A 17,813-nucleotide genomic window follows, 5' to 3' on the forward strand; every position below is an offset into this window, starting at 1 on the left:
TGTATACATGAACGACTAAGGGCTTTCGATAAAGACCAGACAACGGTTTAACCTGCCCCTTCACTGCAGCGCTTGTCCGTTGGCTGCCTGTGGCAAGCCGTGCCAGCCTGTACTGGCAAGAACGAAAACTCTAAGACGCAGTCATGACCAGTTGGCACGTGAGCTTGCCGAGGCCTTTTTCATCACCGAAAAGAAAGATGTTTGCGTCAGTGATACACCAGTAAGATTATATCACAATGAAAGCAGGTTTCTCGCATGCGCGTAGATGAATTTGCTGCATGTCTGGTATAAACCATTCATTTTCTTCGGAATAAAATCTAATCGCGAGTCTGCGCCCATCCTCGTTCTCTTCTTGTCCATGTTCCTATTGCGCAGCACCTTGTTTAATTAATTTGTTGGATATGGTAGTTAGAGGGACACACGGTTTCTTTTTTTTTTGCTTTTTTTCCTTTTAATTGGAGAACGCGGAAGCAATTTGTATGTACTGATGCTTTGCTTGCCCTTTCTCGGTAAACGCTTCGTGACCAGGTTGCCACATGTCCCCTTACGTATATAGGGGAAACAGCTTGGAATACGGACACTGGTGTATGAGTGCTAAATGCGCCGGTGTTCACTATAGCATGCGCTAAAGCACCCGAAACGCATTCTTTTAGAACCTGCACACTTCCCATTGAGAAAAGGCAGAACGCTTTCCCCTCTCAATCTACCCACTGCCTCATCTGTCTCATCGCAATAGTTTAGACCAAAAACGTCCCACACTCACGACACCAACACATTGTCAATCTTCATGCACAGTTTCCCAGTTAGATATTCGAGTTGATTTTTCGTCTACGGCTAAGAATAAGCGTTTCTTTCTGCTGCTTCGTAAAAGTGATGTTCCTGGGCACTTCTGTTCACAGGGAGGTGCACACCCTTGAACAATTTCTTTTGGAACACTCCGACGTCGCCGCATAGGTGCCGTTTGTTGCGCGTGAGTGGCAAGTTGCCGTGAGCTCTCGCTTCTGCGGCATGCGGAAGCAAACGCAACTCCGACGGCTCTCCAACGGTGCCGTGGCTTAGCTGGTGAAGTCGTGGCTGCTAGTTCCCTGAGACAGTCGTCCGGCCTCCAACTGTTCTCCAGCAGCTTAAGGGCGAGGTAGATGAGATGCACCATCGCCCACAGTGCTCGGCTCCGTACATCAATGCTTCCCCTCTTTGCTCACACAGTGAATGCCCTGCGAATAGAAGAAATAAAAATAATGAGCTATTAGGCAACTCAAGAACATACGCAGCAAAAGTATTTACAGCACTGCAGCAAATTGTGGCGGCAAACACCGATTTATACAACCATGCTGTGCCTATAGATTATGCAAGGCGTGACTAGAACTGCAACCACAAAGACGAAAAAAAGTTTGTCTGAGATATAGCCCATCCTTTCCAGAGACAGATGCAAGAATGCTGCAAACATGGAACGAAACAGTTTCTTTCTTCATGTGGCATTCGGTGTCACGTGGTGAATTTCTTTAGTTTGGTCATCACAACACAACATAGAGTGCACCTAGTGCTCATTTATTTAGCATGGCTACTTACAGGAAAAGCAAATAATTGTGAACCTCATGAAGTAGGACGAACGTAAAAATAAAAGCCACAGAGCTATCTCACAGAGAATTTCGAAGTTGCACGGAAATTCGGTACCCGGCGATGGAAACTGGAACAGGCGCTGTGCCCGGGCGGTCGCCCTAACGTAACCAGAAAACTAACAGACCGCAGACAGCCTTGGAAAGACGTTGGTCCCGGGTTCGAACTCAAAGAAGTAGGAGTTGCATTCAAATCTCAACCTCGTTTCTAAGAAAACCGCATGAGTTTTTATTGTAGCTGCGTGGTACACTCGGCTAGATGAGTTATTTCTCTGGCCGTTTTTTTTTTATTCAAGAAAAATACACCTTCTACGAGCTGTTCCTCGGCGACAGCTACGTCTTCTTACTTGGTCGTCATAGCATATCGTCAAATAAATTTATTCTTTCGTTAGGTTATACTCAAACAAAACAGAGTAAAGGGTATCAGCAATGAAACTTGAAATATCTACCAAAAATAACAAGGTAGCGAAGATGTGACGGACGCACCTTTCGTGTTTAATATCAAGACAAACGTACAATACATTCGAATGTTTGTTTTGATATTTGGTTTGCTACACTTGCATTTGCTACGCTGCATCCTTAGCAAATGCAAAAGCCTATCCCATCTAAAAAGAAAAGACTGCGGACCACAGCGATTACTTTGGCTCTGATCCAATGTACGACGGCACAAGACTCTCCGTTGTCGCTGTTTTCGTTATCGTTTGCTTTCCTTTCCCGGTGGAGATGACTCATGCCTATCAGTTGGGATTGATCAAGTTCGACTTCCATTTCTTCTACAACAGCTGTGCAATCTAAATGTATATGTGGCCACTGTGAATGTTGTGAATTCACAAGTTAGAGTGCAGCACTATTCTTGTGGATGTGAATTGATAGAAATAACGCCATGCATGGTTCTGACGTTGTACTGTGGCATATGTGTCGCAGTTGGGGAATGGACAAGCGAGCCAGTGTTACTGGTATCTCTGCCCCATATCACGGCATAATGTCTCTTGTAAACCAATCGGCATGAATCCCCTTTGTTGGGGTCCAGCCTCAATAAGAGACCGTAGGAGACCGTTAGTTTGCGATATACGCAGCAGGCTCGTCGCTCTCGTCAGGAGGAGTGTCACAGTCCGATTATAGTGGGTCCCGAACCACTGCGTTGTGCACTGCAATCAAATCGCCGACGAGCTAGCGGCATGTGTACGCCAACTACCTCTTGTCGACGTACCCCTTAGCAGCGAAGACGTGTTTCTTAGTATCGGACGGCGTCCTACAACATCAGCACCCTGATCCACGTATCGCGAGCGGGGAGAGGCAGCTGCCCATGATAACTGCGCGCTGTATGTCCCACCGACAAAGGGCTGAACTACTGCGGTTGCGTGTCGGGTGCACGTGGACGCAAGCGCGCAGGCAACGCCTCGGACTCGCCTCTACGGACACGTGCCAACACTGCCCTGAAGTGGAGACCCTTCTGCAATGCTGTGTTCTTGAAGCACCGCGGCAGGACCTGCTACCGCGCTGCTGAGCTGCCGGCCGACAGCGCCGAGACGCTCATACGCTCATAATCAGCACCTCGAGGCACCTCATGCGCGCGGGAGTATGGTAATAGAACCATGTGCGACTTCCTCGAGCAGTCCAGCATAGGCTACCCGCTATTCTCAATGACGTAACAGAGCCGGCGTGTGGGGCCAGGTGACAAACCCCTTCGGGGAGGCCACTTTGACAAGAGAACTATGAGACGTGACGTCCATCTGTGCACATATGAAAAGAGCTATTACACCCACCTGCGCACATATGTAAATAGTCCCCCCTCCCATCCTCTCTCTCCCTTTTGCCTTTCTCCTCCCTCATCTACGTTTGGCCCCGTTCATCTGTAAGCCACCCGAGCTAAACCATTGATTGACATTTTTTGGCCATTGATTGTCATTGATTAAGATTGAGTGCGGCCATTGATTTTCCTCTTCCTTTCCCCTTTTTGCATATATTTCCTCAAACAAACGACCACTTACTAAGCTCGAGGCATGCGGCTCTTCTTTTGCCAAGGCTCGCTGGACGCGCCTTGCGTTGCGCTGAAGCTCCAGTGGCTCAAGGTTATTGCGACGCGATGAATGACCTTGCGATACATGGAGTAGCGGAGCTTTCGCGGAAACATCTATAATGTATAATTGCAATGCAGTCTCCTGCGTGGCTCTTCATTCCCTGATGAAGGGGTGGCAACAGGTTAAAGCCTCAGCAATTCCTATGTACCCGTCGAAAGACGAACTTGAGCCACTCAAAACGACCCTTGTTTTACTTGGCAGCAGAAAGCCAGAATCGCAGACTCCCAAACCCTTACTTCTTGGCTGTTGCGTGCACACGCGCTGTGGATACCTCACCCTAAGGCAAAAGAAGCTAATCGATTCCTGCGAACCCCAACCTTTGGATAGAAAGGGATTCGATTTCATTCGTGTACAGCTGGAGGTTCAAATGAAAAGGCAAAATTTGCTTTTTTTTGCAACGGCACAGTAAATTGACATTAGTCTATATAATCTTCATTAATGCTCATGTTGAACAAACAACCATTTTACATGATTTAGACAACTGACAGTGATTCACTAGTCCAGATTAATTATATTCAATTCGAAACTTGCATAACGAAGCTGAATAAAGTAGCACATGATGCAAAGCCATGCCTCTGGTTATCACTGTGCAAGCACAACACGTGCTTCCATTCCCGGCCACGTTGGATACGCCGACACTACATCGACCGTCGCCACGTGCCCGCGTGTTCGCCCTAACTGTGATCGTCGTTGCTCTGCACTTGGCCTTTACGTTTGCTATGAATAGCTGTATGGGCCCTTCGCCTGACCTTGCGTGTATTCAGGGCTAGCGGCGGCTTGCCTTTGGCATCGCCGTATTTGCTCTTTCGGTGCTAGGAGCGAAAAAGCAAAATTTCGACAAACTGCCACGGAGTATTGCAATGGCGCCTGAATGACGGAGCAGGAAGGAAGCCCCTAGATTGGAGCCATGCGCGCGATGAATCGTACGCGCGCACTCTGCTTCCGCTGGAAAACACGGGGGCGTTGCGGAGAAGACGTCGTAACGAGCGGGGTGTTCCCTGGAGGCGGTACGTAGATTGCCGTTTGCGAAAAAAAAGTGATTTTTGCTCCAAAGAAGAGGGCCTCTTTAGCCCGAAGAAAACTTGGCTCCTCGCAGGGACGCGACTGGAGGCCGGAAGGAGACCACGTGCTGAGTGACTTTCACACGCGCGATGTCCTTGGAGAAGAGGTGGGAGCAGACAGGTGCAAAAAAGTAATACAGCTGACGGAAATGAAGTCGAGAGAGCGTGTTTGTCAGAGGCGCAGAGCACGCAGCTTATGACGGCGACCGAAGTAAAAGCTATTCACGAAATGAACGCGCTCTTGCGCACCTACCTCGTACGTGATGGACGATGAATGCGTCTGACGGCTAAATAAAGTGCCTCCCCGTACACCTCTCTCGAATAAAAAAAAATTAACAAGCGCGTTCGAAATTATATTGCATAGACCCAACTGGGAAGAACTAACCAGAATACAGTCCGTGTGATCTATGTGTCATAATATAAGCACAGTGGCTCAGGCACGAGCAAGACTGACAGCTTCCGCACTCCTGCATCTAGTGCAGTGCATCGCGGTGTGCTAGCATACTGCCTAAAGTACCAGAACATCCGAGCTCAAGCACTGCAGTGGCAGCACTCACGTTGTCCAATATCAGGTCGAGGAGTTCTTACTGGCTCTCTCCAGCGCTTTTCTGTGCCTTTCGGTGCGTTAGTCAGAAAAGAGGCTTAGCCAGTGCTAGTAAATGCACCATTTCCTATAAACCAAATAAAAAGACTGAGAAGCCATTCCAATTTGTGAAGGTCGATGACTAGTGAAGCTGTTTACCTCCCGAAACAAAGGTAACAAAGATCGTAGCGGATCACTTAACATGCAACTAAATCTGAAAACTCTGTCCAGCAAGTCCCTTTTCACTTTTGCGTATGCTTCTTTAAAGGGACACTAAAGGCAAATAATAATTTATGTCAGAGTGAAAGCTCAATGTATGACAACTTCTAAAACGGCAATATTATCAACACCAGTGCCCTACTTACCGAGAAATTAAGCTAAATGTATCACACGATGAGCGCCACGAGTGGGACATTTTCGAAGTGATCCCGATGACGTATGAGAGTCTGTCTGCAATAAATCACTAGTAATCAAACCAGCAGCAGTAAAAAAGAACCTTCCGTGCATCAAAAGACGTAATAAAATGCTGTTTGTTCGTTTCCGTTTGATTCATGGAAAAAATAACCTCTGTGGCGTTGCCATGGGGAGCGGCGCGCGTGGTTCAAAGGTTCCGTTTTCGCCGAACTGCGCTTCGCCCGGCGCCCTGCTTCGCTCACGCGGTCGCGTCTCAGTGGTAGTTTCGGGATCGCGTACTGCCGCGTGTGTTTTGCGCGCTCGTGAAAGTCGCTATGACAGAAAGTTCGACAAAATGCCGCATGCAACGACGCCTGCAGTACGAGCCCTCAGCAGCATACCGCGTTCACCGGGGCTCAAGTCGCTGAATGGGAGCCCAGCGTCGCGAGCCAATGTCTCGTTGTCATCGTTCTCCGTCCACATCCATTGCGGCGATTGCGGCAAGCTTCGATGGCTTCGATGGCCGTTGTTGCTGCTGTGGGTCCCGCTACATTCGCGCTGCTGCTACTAGTGTCGGCGGCCGCGCAGTAAAGGCGGGCAACGTTGGGCACGGCAGCAGTGACGTATGAAAGTCGGATATCAGGCGGGTGATTTGAAGTGCGCTAACGCGATGCGGACCACTAAAACGTGATTTTATTTCAAATAAGCATTTCCTTGGCATAAAAGTAGCACTACGAGGTTTCTGGACCGCTATTTCAACAATCAACGTCGACTTAATATTTGCCTTTAGTGTCCCTTTAAAGCTTTCAGTTTCAGCAGCATAGCGAGTGTTTTTTTTTTTTTTTTTCCGCGACATACGTCGTCTTGTCCGTAGCTTGGCGCATGTGCCTGTCATTTCGTGCACAATCTGGAAAAATTTTTTTCTTTTGCCGCTCGTGTGTTCCCTTCTTCATTTTTAGAAGACCAGTGGTGAGTAGTGGGGTGTGCCTTGTTTCTGTGGCACAAACGTTTTTGGCCGTGGACGACGGACATGCCCTAGCCATACAAAGCCTCGCTATAAAAATCAAAGCTGTCCGTTTACACAAGCAACAACCCAATGCGTGTCATTGGCGTAGCGAGATCGCGGGTTCCAACTACCCTCCCTCCGCAATTCTTCACTGTTTGTACGTGTATACATACTCAAAAAATACAAACACAGGCCCAAACATACGTTAAGGGGGTCAAAAATGCCCCCCCCCCTCAATTCCACCTCCCCTGCGAAATGAAATTGTGGATTCGCCTCTACAACGCGTCCGAAGCCTATCGTCTAGCAAACCTCGGAAAATTTTGAAGCCTCTCCGCTGCATTGCGGACATTAAGTGTTCAATTCTCCTCGCCTCGTAATTTGAACACCTTCCTGAGAGTGAGTGCAAAAGAACATTCCAACCACTGTGGTTACAAACACTGCTTTTGCGCAGTATCCAAGCTATAGGACATGCACACCCAAATTGGCAAAAGAAGACGGGTGCGTGTGTGAGTCAAGTATTAGAGAAAAAACGATATAACTGTGATTACAAAAATTTCTGAGTAAAACATTTGAGCACGATTCACACCAGCACTTCTAACCAGACATTTTGTGGAAAGGTGCATAGAAATCGAAATGTTATGCTCAAACGTCATACACATCTGACACTCAATTTAATCAGGCAGCATGAGTTTTTGTCTCACTGTTTAGTTGTGTAGGGAACAGAGCCAGCAGAGAGTGCATCTGGGTGTCAGAACGGGCGTGATGGTACGCGTGACATTCTCATAGTTTTATATTCTGCGAGGTGAGGCAAGCGCTTGCAGCATAGCGCGCGAAACATTTCCCAACATATCGTCATGTCTTTGAGACGTAGACGACCCACTTTTTTGCGGGATGCATCAACTAAGGCTCCGACACGCAGTTCATGAATGTTCACTCACGTATATATCTATATAAACTGATGACGCTTTTCCAATGGGCCAAACGTACTTGGGAAGAGAAGAGACGCAACTAAGCGGTTATCTTAATTTTGTTTGCCAACGGTTTCGACCGGTCGACCGGTCGAAACCGTTGGCAAACACCAAACCGGACTAGGGAGTTTGCGCAAGTAGTCCGCTCACGGAATACCAATTTACAGGGACGGATAAACATGAATAGCCAAGTTGGCGGCACCATCTTGCGCCGCAGAAATTCACCAGAGGTGAAAGAGACGATACTTCATACGGAAACGACACATTGTTCATAGATGGCACGTCGTTTAAAGATAAGATATTAGTGATAGATAATATACATTATTTTTGCAAGTAAACATATCCACAATGACTATTTGCATATACGCTTCGGCGGTGTTGCAATCGTCACATGCACTGACATTTCTTCGATGTCGATTCGGAAAATACGAACGCGTGAAGTAGAATATTTCTCATGTCGTTATGCTAAATCTTAGAAGATAATAATACTCGCATTTTTACTGTCGCCCATGATAACCCTGACCCGGTATTTCGTAAATAGCAAACAAGTGCAGTCCCAGATTGAACTCTCTGCTATAGGCTTCCAAAGCAACGTCGAGCGGCGCCACTGCTTTTATCGCAAGTGGGGGCATCCACGGCCACAACACTGCCGCCCCGCTTCCGTGCACACGGCAGAGCTCCCGGATAGCATCTGTGGTGTGTCGCAATATAACTATTGCTAACTAGCAGTGCTCTGGGCCGAATGAGGAGCGCATCCGCGCACGTGTCCTTGCCGCCGCCGCTCGCAAATCCGGCGGCAAACCGCACTTTACGGGCAACGTTTGCCCCCAGTCACGTATAGCTCAGCCGCGCGAGCGTCGCGCCCAAACTTGAGCTTCGATTCCCTATAGTTATGCGTAATGCTGTGCAATGGTTATCTACAGTAGCACGCATTCTAGAATGAATACTATTTTCTATCGCAATATATGCACCGGCGCGAAAACGTTGTTTATGTCACTTACGCCAGTAACCGCAGAGTCAGTAAGCAGTCTTGCTATCGAGTGTATTACATCGGCAGAAGTAGCGCCGGATGACATTTTTGTAAAAAACAACAAAAAAGTTAGAAAAATTGTATTGTGAAAAGTAAACAAGCTATCAAACATTTCGTACGCCCTACACCTTAACCGTACGGTTCATTTAGCCTGAAAAGACTTGGCGCTAAAAATAGCCGCGGAGATGTATTTCTAGACAATCAAAAGGCGAGCGCCGCACTTCAGGGCTATCTGATCAACGAAGCCGTGATTAAATTTCGCTAAATTACTGAACACGAACTAAGGCGCTGGGGTTCCGTTTCGCAGATCATCAGTTCAACGTATTTATGCGCTTAGCGTATTTTTCATGGCTCTAAACTGACCGCCGAATGATAGAAACACGGATATGTCCATCACTTACAATTAACTGGAAGCTTTACGTTGCCACCATGCCAATTATACTTTCATTCGTGTTATAGTCAAGGGGCCTTGGTCGAGCTTTTCTAGGTTATCTTGATATCGCTGTCGCTCGTGTTTACATGCTGGGCAGTAAGCAAGATGTGCTCTACGCACTCCACAGTGCTGCAGTTGTCACGAATGCTAGGCCCCTGGCCCTGCCCATCGAAACGACGAAAAGCACTGAACTTCTTGTGCACGCACCGAATCTCTTGGTTTTCTCACGAACCTTCAGTCAATAAAGCGTGTGTTGTGCCCCTAAGTGTTCCTTTCTTCTTTGATTGTTTTTCATATGTTACATTAACTGTGAAGGCTGTCGATTCATCGCCTAATACAACTATTAAAAGACCCGCATCTTATTCTCTCTTTTTTATGTATACGCTGGCTGAACATTCTGCTTTCAGTAAAAGCTTTATTTCTCTCTCTATCCATACTTGCAGCGCGATAACTCACTAAATTTGCATTAGCTCTCTAGTTTATCTTAACCCATATATGCCCAGTGTCCTACATATAGGACGCTTCTTTGATGCCATTTCTTTAGCTGGTGACTAGCGCCACCTAAAGCACATCAGGCAGGCCTCATTCTCAACGTGTGCAAGCCAAGACATTGCTTGCTTTTCATGCTGCCACGTGCCGACCGCTTTCTCCGGGCAATCGCGTGCTTTGCGTGAAAGACGTTGTGGAGAGGAAGAAGTGCAATGTCGGTGTGCATGTGAAATGTTTCAAGGCTTACCACACCTGCACATAGCACACCTAATGCCCAGTGTCCTATATGTATAGGACGGCTTGAAAAACAGTATGGGGTTATCTGCCAGTAAATGAAGAAGGATAGAAGTACGCTTTTTGTGAAAAAAATATTTGTTTTGTCCATTTTTCTGAAACGTACTTGTGGGTTGTTGGTTGGTCGTATTCACGATAAATGGCAGCGCACACCGGGTTATGACAGATACACAAAACACACACAAAAAAAAGGACGACACAAGCGCTGACGTCCACGCGCTTGCGTCGTCCTTTTTTTGTGTTTTGTGTATCTGTCTTAACCCGGTGTGCGCTGCCATTTATCATTTTTCTGAGTTTGGGCATATATGTGTTGATGCTAAAATCATTTTTATTGATTTTTTTATTAACTACATAAAGAAATAGTGCCTTTCTTCTTTTCCGCAGGCAACCTAGCAATCCTAGCGAGCAACAGTAAATCACTATAATAATAATATCTGGGGTTTAACGTCCCAAAACCACCATATGATTATGAGAGACGCCGTAGTGGAGGGCTCCGGAAATTTCGACCTCCTGGGGTTCTTTAACGTGCACCTAAATCTAAGTTCACGGGCCTCAAACATTTTCGCCTCCACCGAAAATGCAGCCGCCGCAGCCGGGATTCGATCCCGCGACCTTCGGGTCAGCTGTAGAGTGCCATAACCACTAGACCACCGTGGCGGGGCAACAGTAAATCACTGAGTAGGTGTACTCTCAATCTGAATTTTCACAGTTTTTTTGTTGCCACGTTGACTACGTGACGGTCACAGACTAAAATGAGATTTTTTTTTGTTTGACTTCTCCCGATAACAAGCTCGGCAATGTCTGGTTACAATGTCAGTCGGGGCTAATTTTAGCAATAAGTACAACTAACTAGCGCAAAAATTGCACGCGCTCGTCCTTGTCTTGAAGCGCGCGTCCTTGTCTGCGGTGTTTTCAGAGCGCAGCTCGTAGGCGCCCGTAAGCTCGCAGCCTTCTGGTAAGCTCGCAGAGCGACCACCCAGAAAGTCGACTCCCGTTTCGAACAAACGAACAGCACGAATTATTCGTCAACTAGGAAGCTTTTCTTCTCAGACATCGGTGTGTATATTCTCGCTGCCTTGTGCTGCCAACGGGTGGATGGCAATTGGCCCGTTAATGAACCTTACTCCACCGTGCGGGATTCCGCAGAACTCATTTGCCAGATCATTCTGAACATCCAGCGTGCCCACGCCTAAAGCGCAACGACACTGCCAAGGAGAAACCTCGAGAAAAAGAGGTGCGCTTGTAAGCTTACTCCGTAGTTCTCAATCCGAAATTTGAAAGATTACGTTTTGTGCTTGTATAGATAGGTTATATGCCACGCATAGCTGCAGAACCACAGTGAAAAACAGGCTGGAACTTCTAGAATTTTACGTGCCCAAAAGACGAAACATGCCTCGCACAATAAAGGGATCGGAATCAAGAATTCAGTAACGTATGCCACCCTTATAAATGTGCACGAATATTTCTTGAACACTTCCATATTGCTTAAGAGAACTTTTTGTTGGGTGGGTTGGCGAACGTTCATAATGCTTTTAAGGCGCGAGAGAACACAAACATAAGGAATGACACGGGACAGAGCGCCTCCCATATTGATCAGTAAATTCCATATTGACAAGTAGCACGCAACGAACGCGCTCGTTATAAAGAAAATGACCACCGGAGTTCAGTGGTTACAAGAACTAGGGCCTTCCCACGAATGTGAGGAATGCACCTTCTGAGGCAGAAGGCGTCGAGCCCCCACAATACGAAGGAATTGGAAAACTGCAACACATGCTCATAATCGCAGTTATATCAGCAATATGACGCGAGAGAGTGCACTGTTCTCTGTCACGCCATAGTAATATTCCCTACGGACTTGCCAACAGCTCTCATTTGTATACGTGGACATCTTTTCGAAATGTGCAAGTGATATGTGCTTCGAGCAGTGTCTCTCCTTTTAGTTGTGTGTGTGGCTGTCAGCGAAACTGCGTGACATTTTGCGGAATGTGTGGGATCCGGCGTGGGCTGGTTATCACCACGGCTACTATTATTTTTGTGGGCAAGCCTTGGTGGCTGCGTATCGTCACAGTGGCACGAAGACATGCGGCTGAGGCCGAGCACACTAGAATGTTTTGTGCTCCTTTTACATACTCACTTGGATATTTTTTTTTCGTCTCTGGAGGCGATGGTCATGTTCTCAGGAGGCCACAACATATCTGTACTTCATCAACAGTAATTGTTTTTCTCTGAATAAACGAATCGAAAGTGCTGGCCGGACGCTGCGTGATGGCTTAGAGGCGGAAACTACAGACAGGGGTGCTTTGCAGTTCTAAATGTGTCGATGCGTTCGCGAGAATCGCCAAATGATTTACATCTCCGAGCTTCTTCACTCTCAGTGCAGTTTATGTGTGTATATGGTTGCGATTGTCTTTTTTTTCCTTCTTATTTATTTTCTCTCTCTCTTTCAAACCCTATTCCCCAACCCCAGTGCAGGGTAGCATACCAGATTCTACCTTCTGGTCAACCTCCCTGCCATCCTCTTCTCTTTCACTTTCTCTCTAGGTAGTACCAGCTGGTCGGTACCTAAGAAAGGATTTCTGTTAATGCATTATTTGTTACTGCGAGGTCAGTGTTTTGGAATTTGCTCCATAGCATAAGGATCACTATTAGGAATACGTGTGCAAATATAACATTTATTTATTAATATAAGCTAAGTTCGTCTGGACAATCCCAAAAGGAATTTCATGGTTACTAAGTTTGTTGCTTGCATAAAGATTAGGAGAGTACTTCATCAGGCGAGTTGGTGATACATCTTAAGTTTCTAACACAAGCAAGACAAGAAGAAACACAACGAATGCGGTCTACTCTTGTCTTCGTTCCGTCGTCTTCTCTTGTCCGTGTTGTGTTCCTCATACCATCCTTAAAGAGTGGCTATATATACAGTGAGTTTAATTGCGTATTTAAGGTATTTATTTTAACTCAGAACATGGCTCCTGATATCTTGGACACGCTGGACACATGTTAAGGCGGTATACTTCGCATGCATTTCGGCACCATGTATCTTTATCGTGCTATAAAAAGCATTCCGGTAGCCAAATCTATAAGGCACACGCCTGCGCAAGCTGCCCTACTTGCTGCATATGTGATCGTGCGGCATCCTTAATGTCACTGATTACTTCAACTTAGAACGTGACTTTCTTCGTGGACGGGTTCATAATATCCCCTTAGTACACTCTTAATCAGGCCCCTTTTTAAAGTAGCTAGATATAGCTGGGAAACCGGACATTTTTCGTCTGGTTTCCTGAATATAGCCAGCATTTAACCAGGATCTGATCAAGAGTGTAGCGGGAAAATCAGTGCACGAAATTTACTAGCTTTTTGTGCACTTAGTGCTAAGTATATAGCTTCTGCTTGAAAATTGAGCAGCTGGAAACCAGTAGAAAAACACATGCGAGAATAGGCACAACGATGACAGGTTAGCCCTAGTCCTGAGGGGCCATCTGCCACACGCACACGCACTTTCTACAGTGGACTGCAGTGTTATCCCGCTCAGTATGATTTATTGATTGCTTATGCAGCACCAGGCGCTACCATATCGGCGTAGCGTCCATATTATTACGTGGGTGCCCGACAGTACTGCAGCCGCAGCATGGTGCATGCTCGTATAGGTCCGTTGCCTTGCGGTGATGTCTGTGATCCCTACAAAGAGCACTAAGGAACTTACAGCCATGGGTGCTCTACTATAGCGAGAGAGTAATGTCATTTTGTGATGCACCCTTATGTCACCCATTTTTCCCTACTCTTCCTTTAAATGCCTCGGAAAACATATTTGGAGGATTTCTTATGCACATATCGACGGTAGGATCAGCCGACGTTTTCTCGCGATGGCTACCGCTTATAATGAACGAAAGCTGAGCTCGTGGGCAGGGGTTCATGTTAAAAGACGGTGGGCGTACAAACACGGACACAAGAAACAAGTCAACACAACACAAAGGCCAACTAACAACTGGAAAGGTGCCCAGCGGCGGAAAAGACGGGCCGCTGCATTAACCAGAGGTTAAGGGAACATAAGAGGTCGCTAGCCGGAGGCTCACCATCCAATCTATCTATCCTTAAACTGTCGAGAGTGTAAATGGCCTTCAAAATTCGATGGATGCGCAGTTTTATACAAATACAGGAATGAAGGAACGCGTCCAATCGTTGATGCCTGGCATACCGATAGTAATAGTATAGCGCATGCGTGAGCCAGCCATCGATTAACTTACATAAAGAAGAAATGTGTGAACCGTTAACTCTCATGTAAACCCTCCCCGCGTGCTTAATTGATACGGTGTCGATGTAAGCTCCCTTACTTTCTTCTCTGCCGCTGTTCCGTTGTTAGTCGGCGTTCATGTTTTCTGTCTTCTCTCTGGTGTCCATGTTTGTACGCCACCGTCTTTTAACGTGCCTACCGCTTGTAGTTTTATTGTGCTGTCATAGCATAAAATAAAAGAAGCTTAGTGCTCGCTTTGTCTGACACACAAAACAAACAAAATAATATGCAAAGCATACACAGCACAAACCTTTAACATACATTTTACATTTAAGAAACTACGGATTTCTGCGCTTAACAAGTTTTGATGCACGAATGAGGCTTACACACGTTGTAGTATTGTGAATGGCAATCGTAAGTGACCCAATTAAAAGAAGCGTTGAATTGTTCTCATTACTTTGCGGTGTGGACTGAAAGGACAAACATTTGATAAGTGAAAAAGCATGATAAAGTCAATGTAGTTACTCGTCGCGTCCTTAACATCGTGTAACATGCATGGGACAGTCGAGCAGAAGGTGATAAAGACAACTTCGTCGTTTTAGCCGCATTAACTTGGTGTGCATGGCAAACGTCTTTCTTTTTTTTTACTCTGTGAATGCAGGAATGTAATTATAAGCTCCCTTACGTGTCGCTTGTATACACTCTTAGAAAAAAAGTTAGTAAATGGTTAGTAAATGCTTACATTTACTAGTTTCGAGCGTATTTTACTACCTTCGTGAAATGTGTTTACTAGCCAGCAGTTAGTAAAGGTCGTAAAGTGCTGCCTTCACTAACCAGATAGTTTACTTGGTGTTTTTAACTAAGTAACGATTAGCCACCCACGTTGCCAAGATCTTTCGTAGATGCGCAGTATACTTTGCCGTAATCGTGACGGTCTTTAGCAAAATTTCAACAAACTTTAATTTTATTGATTACCTTGGAATTAAAGTTCCGTGCTACGTGATGGCACGCATATAAGCAAATATAAGGGCACACGATAATGTGTAAAAAACATCAATTATTCTTCCAAATTCTATGGTTGCTAACCAGTACACGGTGTGCTATCCCAAAGTAGGAGCATAAATAGTGTTCAAGCCGCTGCTAGAGTAGATTTCGCCTACGTAAAAGTGTTGCTATTCTGTGTGTGCGCTTGCATGTCTTCTCATTCGTGATGAATTCATGCCTCTATGTATGTTGCTGTGATGTGTACTTACCATGGTAATTACATGAAGTAATTAGTGGCCATTAGTTAATGTACGAGGACAATACCACTTCGTGTTTTTAATCCTTTAGGTACTTTTGTAATAGAATCATCTTGATATGGCAATGCACACGCACATATAAACAAAATAGGCGTAAACCTTTAATTGGCTAAATGTAGTAGAGTTATTATGGTTAGTAAGTTGCTAGCGCGGTTACTAACAACTTAGTAATCGACTAGCCATTCGAGCTAGTGCTATTCACTCACTAACTAGGTAGCAAGTTCCACTAACCTGCATTTTACTACCTTCACTTACTAACAGGCTAGTGTATTTTCTGACAAGTAAACGGTTGGTATTTAGTTAGTGATTATGCCGACCTTTTCTTTTCTAAGTGTGTAGGACTGCTGATATAAAAGTGAAAAACAAGAGAAGTGGTACTTCTTTATCCCTTTATATTCGTACACCGTGGCAATTTTATGTAAGCTATCTGTAACGAAAGAAACGCAGGAAAGCAACCATTGAAGCATTCTTGGAAAAAGATGACTCAACCAGGCAGCACGATCCTGCACAATTTGAAACGGCTGCCAGTTACGAACACCGCACTCCGTACGCTTCTCTCGGCAAACAGTATATATGTGAGCAATGACGTCGTATAGATAGATACGCGTGTGCCAGCGAAAATCATTCGGTTTCGCGGAGGCTCCGCCGAATCTACTGAACGCAGAAGGATGCATGCAATTCCGCGCGATGCTAGGAGAGCAGCAGCGGTAATATATCGGGCCACGCGAAGCCCAATCTCGCGATGCGCGCGGGGTCTTCTTTCTGCCGAAAGTAACAGTATAATACAAAGCGTTCGTGGGGAGTGCAGGAGCTGCGTATATGGCACGATTGCGATATACAGGACGGATCGAGGGATTCCGCACGGCAAGAACATCAAAAATGACAAACGGAAGCAAAAAGAAAAAAGCGAGCGGGGGAGCGCTCGGTAAATCCCTCGACGTGGAATGCGAATCGTACAGAAGGCGAATTAATATGCAGCGTGTTATGTTTCAGCTGCTCTTGATACCAGCACTAATTTTTTTCTGTAAATAGACAACGCAAGGATGGGCCGTGCAAGATCTCTACGAAGCGATGATGAATGCAGAGTCCTGAAAACCAACGATTATGACTGTTTTAACATCGACGCTGTTTAGCAAATCGTTCCTTGCTCATCCCGTAACAAGAAACTATCATAATCATAAACGGGTATGAGCTACAGAAACTGGGTACAGTGAAACCTCGGTGATACGATCACAGCTGATACGAATTTTGGGGTGATACGATTTTTTCGTTCGTCCCGGCCAAGGCCCATTGGCCTGCAATGTAATGAAGTACGGTTGTGGCGAACCGATTTTCACCCAGCGACGTTTGATACGAACGTACGCTACCGCCCAGGTTCGAATAGGTACTGTCCGCGCGGTCGTGGAAGACGCGCCAAGCACGTGCGAGAGCGGTAACGCAAGCGTGGGCATGCGCGCCGCACCGACAAATCGTCAGAATCACGGTGTAAGAAAAACACTTTTCTTGCGGCCACAATAAACATTCAGCGACGCGTCACGGCCTCCGAGATTGTGTGCGCGAATCTTTGAGGCTCTTATGTGCCTACGTGTGCCTTCGCGTTTAGATTACAGAGGACATTAGCGCCACGCTTTTTTTTTCTAACGCGTCGACCCGGGCTGCTGTCGTTGTACTGTGTTTACACGTGCCTGCCTCGTGCATCAGACATCCTATGAAAGTTAAAGCTGAAATTTGGGCTAGTTGGTCTTGACTTAAATACATAATATAGCGGAACAAAAACAAGGACAGAGAAAGAAGCACACAGGACGACCGCTAGACTTCAACTGAAACTTTAACTCTGGACACGTGACATGTAAAGTGTAAAACAACATCTAAACTGATAGAAACGTCACCATTCTGCCTTCGCATCAAGCTGCACGTGCCAAGCTACGCGTCGCGCATGCGCCCTTCCAAGAAGCCAATCTCCTTTTTCGTTAGGACAATTGAGGGCACACTTACACACCTATCCGCCTCCCTGTTTATATACATGGCCTCACAGATCTCACGTCGTATCTGGTCATGACCCCTTCCCAACACCCGAGTTGCACCAAATGCTGGGGCGCACCCACAACGCTTACAATGATCGGCCAAGTGGCCCCCCGCGGCAAGCGATGAAACCGCTGTTCGATGCTCTCTTAGCCGGTCATTCAAACAGCGCCCCGGCTGTCCCACGTAACATTTTCCGCACGACAAAGGGATACTGTAGACGACGCCTTCAACACAGGAAACGAAACTGGTAGCGTGTCTTTTTTGTGCATCCTTGCGTTTTATTCTCATTCACAGCAGGACAC

General features: G+C 46.3%; 1 protein-coding gene across 1 annotated transcript in view; it reads right to left on the reverse strand.

Annotated features, from left to right (window-relative positions):
- Nucleotides 1–501: 501 nt before the first annotated feature.
- The window catches only part of LOC119390887 (N-arachidonyl glycine receptor), a 203,566-nt gene continuing 186,254 nt past the window's right edge, over nucleotides 502–17,813 (reverse strand). The window contains exon 4 of the mRNA XM_037658591.2: nucleotides 502–1,214. Within this exon, the coding sequence (XP_037514519.1) occupies nucleotides 1,199–1,214 (16 nt within the window). The 3' untranslated portion in view covers nucleotides 502–1,198. The remainder of the gene's footprint in view (nucleotides 1,215–17,813) is intronic.

Source organism: Rhipicephalus sanguineus, chromosome 4 (genome assembly GCF_013339695.2).
Source record: "Rhipicephalus sanguineus isolate Rsan-2018 chromosome 4, BIME_Rsan_1.4, whole genome shotgun sequence".
NCBI lineage: Eukaryota > Metazoa > Arthropoda > Arachnida > Ixodida > Ixodidae > Rhipicephalus > Rhipicephalus sanguineus.